General features: G+C 42.1%; 1 protein-coding gene across 1 annotated transcript; it reads left to right on the top strand.

Moving 5' to 3' along the window:
* The first annotated feature begins 721 nt into the window (after positions 1–721).
* LOC102719227 (alpha carbonic anhydrase 7-like) lies at positions 722–3,597 on the top strand. Its single transcript, XM_006660137.3, has 7 exons — positions 722–773; positions 859–1,108; positions 1,175–1,392; positions 1,482–1,691; positions 1,840–2,007; positions 2,270–2,323; positions 3,175–3,597. The coding sequence occupies exons 2-7, from the start codon at positions 901–903 to the stop codon at positions 3,247–3,249; spliced, it is 933 nt and encodes a 310-aa protein (XP_006660200.3). The 5' UTR covers positions 722–773; positions 859–900; the 3' UTR covers positions 3,250–3,597.
* The last annotated feature ends 1,810 nt before the right edge of the window (positions 3,598–5,407 follow it).

Below are 5,407 nucleotides of genomic sequence, written 5' to 3'. Positions count from 1 at the left end.
GTTCTAATCTTTCGTTCGTGCGAGCCTAGATGACGGCGACGAGCCGACGACGACCTTTGGGTTTCTTGGGTCGATCGTTTTTTGCCGGAGTACGCAATGGCTGGCTCTCGATCAATGCCTGCTCATTTCGATCAACTGTGGGCAGCGCATGCTTAGGCAGGGAACCGAGCTCAGAGTACGTACGTAATTAATTGAGGACTTGTTTTTCCTTTGTGGATAAATCTCAGTCATTGATCGAAATAACAGATCGAGTTCCATCTTGTGTCAACTTGTCCCCGTTTGAAGAGGCGAAAAGATTAGCCACCTAGAGTGATCAGTACAAGCACGTACACATCACGTACAGAGCGCATACCGATGATCGATTGCTCGTGAGATGAAATTTCATCCATCGGTCAGACATTCACTTTCTTTCTGTTTGCATGTAATCTAAATATTATAAAAAATTTTAAAACTTTAATAAGATAGATTAATATGATATGGATCACTTCATAAATATGCAAGATAATTTAAAATCGACTCCTATAAATTGAAACATAAAAATAAGCTATATGGAAACTAGGATACACATATTCACGATTAAATTTGTTATAATTTGTAGAAGTCAAATTTAAACTTACATATTTGTGGAGTGATATATATATTGTCAAATTTTTCAAAATTTTGAATAGTATATAGGGGACTTACAATAAAGGAGTGAATATTCAACCGAGCTATAAAAATATTTTAACGATCGATCGACACGAAGCAGCTCGATCGAGAAGGTTACCATGCACGTAAGTACCGTTGCATACCTCTGTCTAACACATGGTGAACGCTTCCATTTCGATTCTATCTGCGTGATGTATATGCGTGTGCCAGTAGAACAAGAGTTTGAAGCGTGCTCCTCCAACGTGACGCTGCATGCATATATATATACACACGCCCATCACCAACATGGCTTCCACCTCAATTCGTGCTCCGGCCAAGCTGCACAGAACGCACGATCTCCAAACACACGACGGCAAGCACAGCAGTGTGGGTAACATGCATCCAATGGCTCACCTCCTCCTCGCCGCCGCAGCCGCACTCCTGCTCTCGGCTGCACCGGCGGCCAGAGCTCAAGAAGCCGGTAACAACGATCTCACCTGCTCGGCATACCATGTCAGTCTCTTGAGTTTTCAATCGCTGCATGCAGACGACCAGAAGAAGTTCAGCTACGTCGCCGGCGCGAAGAACGGGCCGGAGAACTGGAGCAAGCTCAACGCGAGCTGGGCCAAGTGCAACACGGGCGACCGGCAGTCGCCCATCGACCTCGCCACCGGGCGCGCCAAGCCGATGCGCAGCCTCGGCTACCTCGACTACTCCTACCGCCCCTCCCCAGCCAACGTCGTCAACCGCGGCCACGACATCGAGGTAATTCCGATCATCATGATCGATCGGAAGAGCTCGAGACTTGATTCTTGCACGGCTCCTGATAGCGATCGATCGAGAGCTGCTTGCAGGTGAAGTTCACCGGAAACGCCGGGAGACTGGTGATCGGCGGCAGGGCGTACCAGCTCCAGCAGCTGCACTGGCACACGCCCTCCGAGCACACCGCCGACGGCCGCAGGTATGACATGGAGCTGCACCTGGTACACGACGACGGCAACGACAACATCGCGGTGATTGGCATTTTCTACGTAATCGGCAACGCCGATCCCCTCCTGCGCCAGGTTTGTTAATTAATTAATTAGTTTGGTTAAACCTCAGCTCGCAATTTAATTTGCACCGGCAGCCTAGCTAGCCAAGACTGTTAATACGTTAGAATAATCAACTAATTAACTGATCTGACGCTATGGTTTCTCACTTGAATTCTTGCAGCTGGAGCCAGCCATTAGGAAGATTGCAGATAGGAAAGATCAGTCAGAGCCGGTGGAGTCAGTGGATCCACGGCTAGCCAAGAGCCAGGGCGCCGTGTACTACCGCTACATGGGCTCCCTCACCACACCACCTTGCACCGAGGGAGTGATCTGGACGGTTTTCCAGAGGGTAGGCCTTACATTTCACTGTCTGATCATACTCTCATTTCACATCAAGAATCTGTTTTTTTCTTTTTTTTAACGAACCATCAAGAATCTGTTATGATCTTCTTTTGGTAATAATTAAGCTTATTCCGGTCCCTCAGTACTGTTGAGGAACGGTAAGTTAATAAGCGCAAAAAAATATTTAATACACATCGTTATCATGTTCAATTTCAGATGTTGAACAAAGTTATTAAGTTAATCTCGAATCATCTTTATGTTTTTTACAGCCCCGCACCGTGGCAAAGTATCAGCTTGATCTTCTTAGGGAAGCCGTGGCAGACGTAAGTATTGATTTTCCCCTCAATTTTCACCAAAACAAAAGTGCAAAATGGACTTTGGGGTTTAATTATTGGTGGAACTCGGCGAGTTGGCGTTAATTCACGCCACCTAGCTATGTAGCGGCTTAACGGCCATAATAATGAAATGCAACTGCAGTGTCTTCGAAATATAACAACAAAATATTAGGCTACTCTGACAACATATGGCGCCCACCATTCTTATCATTGAAATTGAAATATATTACCCCAGTTTCATGTTATAAGATGTTTTAACTTTTTTTGATTTATATGGATACTAATAAATTTCAATATATATAATATACGTTGGTTTATAAATAAATTTATAGAAAACATATTATAACCTGAAGCCTGAAAAGGATGGAGTGCCTGATTTAAGATGTTTTTCTATTTGATTACCATGAAACAAACACGTACGCACGAAACATTGCATACGTACACACACGTGAACGTTAGTGAGTAGATTGTTTTAATTTGACACCCGTTCAATTGATTAGTCCGTCCTGCTATGGTGCTTTCTGTTGATGTAATTTTATCGAAATGTTCAGATTTAATTGTACTAGCACCTCACGTAGAAATATGAAATATATGTGTGAATGATTGAATGGGGGTATCATTGTAGATTTGTTATATATGAAACGATGCACCGTCGAGTATGTACTAAGCAGCGGTACAATCTTTGATAGAAACCTCAGAGGAAAAATTGATAAAATTATAAATACCAGCATGACAGATCTATTCTTCTAATAGTATGATACTAGCAGTATAGCCTTAGAGGTCCTAACAGGAATCAATCTCACTCTTGAGCTGACGATTCTTTGCTGATTGCTCTCCAGGGTTATGAGAACAACGCGAGGCCTATCCAGAAGCTGAATAACAGAGAGATCAGCATTTTCATTCCAGAGCCTTAGAAGGACTGGTTGATGAGCGATGCATCGATGCTTGATACTGGCGTCAGCTTAGAACAAATTACATCTGTTAGTTCTAAAAATAAACTCGGTCACATATGCTAGTTGATCTAGTATAATGTTACACCCACAATAATATAGTTACTGCCCTGTATCTTTGTCTGACTAATCTTCCGTCTCTATTGGCTGCTCTCTACATTCCATATTACATGCTGTTTTAGCTCTACCCATATTCTCATATAGATAATGAATATGGTTTATATATTTTTTTCAGATTTATTAGAATTCATATGAATTTAGACATGATCAAAACATCTTATATTAATGTGAAACATGATAAATAGTTCTGATTCGAACCAGATACAGGAACGCTGGATATGTGACTTTTTTTTTACTATACGGTCATATATTAAATGTTTCTAAACAGACCTCAAACACAAAATATTAGACTTTTTCCTCATCCTTGAATTTTAGTATAAATGACGGACTAATCTCAAGGTACCAAAAATTTTAGTATAAATTTTTGATACCCCAAGATACAATGTACCTTAACATATCACACTTTTTACATTAAAAAGGTGGTACCTTAAGATACTTTTTAAGGGATGATAAAAAAAACTAAAATATTCCCTAAAATCGATTGGGTACATGTAAAAGCCACCTACAAATGTTTAGTGGAGCCTGCAGCCCCCATAGGCATACATAGGCCATTCAAACGTTGTCATCAGCAAAACGAGGCCCACGACTCCAAAATGGAACCGGCTTCGGCGCCAGCGCCATCGCCATACGGGGGTTGGTGGCGCCAGCGTACGCGCTGCCCGCCCACCTTTCAGGCGCGAGTCCCCCACACGGCCCACGCGCATCTCGCTGCCGCTGCGCCGGACGATGTCTCGGGCCGCTTGCAGCAACGCCGTCTAGTCTTTTGTCCTCGTGCCGGAACCGGCACGCGGCGCAAATGCGCAATTGGCTGCTTCCGAGCGAGCGAACGACGCGGCACGGCCGAGAGAAAAAAAAGGGAGCGCCGGTGGAAGCCGCTGCTCGTCACGGTAGCGTACAAACAGGACCGATCGGCGGGCCCGTCGTCTACAGGAGAATTCGACCCCCCCCCTGCCCCCTCTCTCGCACGTAAGCAATTTTCTCGTCCTTCGGTATGTGTTATGAGATATCATTGTTTTCTAGATAAAAATTTGTATATCTTGATATCTTACATACTATAAGGTATCAAATTTTATATAGAAAAATGGTTGTACCTTTTGGTACCTTCTCAAAGATGAGAAAATTGCTCTACAAATAAAGGCTGCTCATGCAGATCAGACCATGATCCGACGGCTCTATGGTAATCGGCCGATCGAGCCGTCTAGCTTTCACAACAAGGGGGTTTTAGTTGGTGAAATGAAATTTTTTGCATGTCATATAAGACGTTTGACTGGATGTCGGAAAAGGTTTTTGGATACGAATGAAAAAACGAATTTCACGGCTAACGTGAAAACCGCGAGACGAATCTTTTGAGCCTAATTAGTCCGTCATTAGCGCATGTGGGTTACTATAGCACTTATGGCTAATCACGTACTAATTAGGCTCAAAAGATTCGTCTTACCATCTCCCACATAACTGTGTAATTACTTTTTCGTTTTATCTATGTTTAATACTTTATTTATGTGTCAAAAGTTTCGATGTAATGTTTTTGGGTGAAAATTTTTGGAAACTAAACAGCCCCTGAGTGCTTAGCGACGTGTACTTAGTTTTTTATTAGTGTTTAACGACGTAAGATGAAATCAAACATAAGTTAAAAAAAATTAACATATGTACATTTTGACTTTGAAGCAGTAAGTAGTGCAAATTGGCGTACAGGAAACAGAGAAAAATATTGCTACAAAGTCAATTTCTTGGCTGGACTTTCTGCGCCCCCAATAAAACATACTCGTATGCCTAATTAGGCACTAGATTTTAAATATGATGGGTGAAGCCATTTCACACTAGTGATTCCTCTTGGTTGCTCTTGGTTATTTCTGTTTTTATAAAATGTATTTAATTAAATGAGAATCGATAGTGTAGTAGTAATTGCCATCGATTATCAACACAACGGCATAATAACTTGCTTTCTACTTGGAAATCTTTGGTTTCTGAGTTAGTATTTTTATTTATTATTATTTTACTAACA

This window comes from Oryza brachyantha, chromosome 8, assembly GCF_000231095.2.
Source record: "Oryza brachyantha chromosome 8, ObraRS2, whole genome shotgun sequence".
Lineage (NCBI taxonomy): Eukaryota > Viridiplantae > Streptophyta > Magnoliopsida > Poales > Poaceae > Oryza > Oryza brachyantha.
Note: the sequence above shows the minus strand (reverse complement) of the source record. Positions and strands in the feature narration are given on the sequence as shown.

Excerpts from the sequence above, each read along its gene's own strand:
- LOC102719227 (XM_006660137.3), top strand. The coding sequence starts at position 901 with ATGCATATATATATACACACGCCCATCACCAACATGGCTTCCACCTCA. Across the intron at positions 1,393-1,481 it reads ACCGCGGCCACGACATCGAG|GTGAAGTTCACCGGAAACGC; the intron begins GTAATTCCGATC and ends AGCTGCTTGCAG. Across the intron at positions 2,324-3,174 it reads TTAGGGAAGCCGTGGCAGAC|GGTTATGAGAACAACGCGAG; the intron begins GTAAGTATTGAT and ends ATTGCTCTCCAG.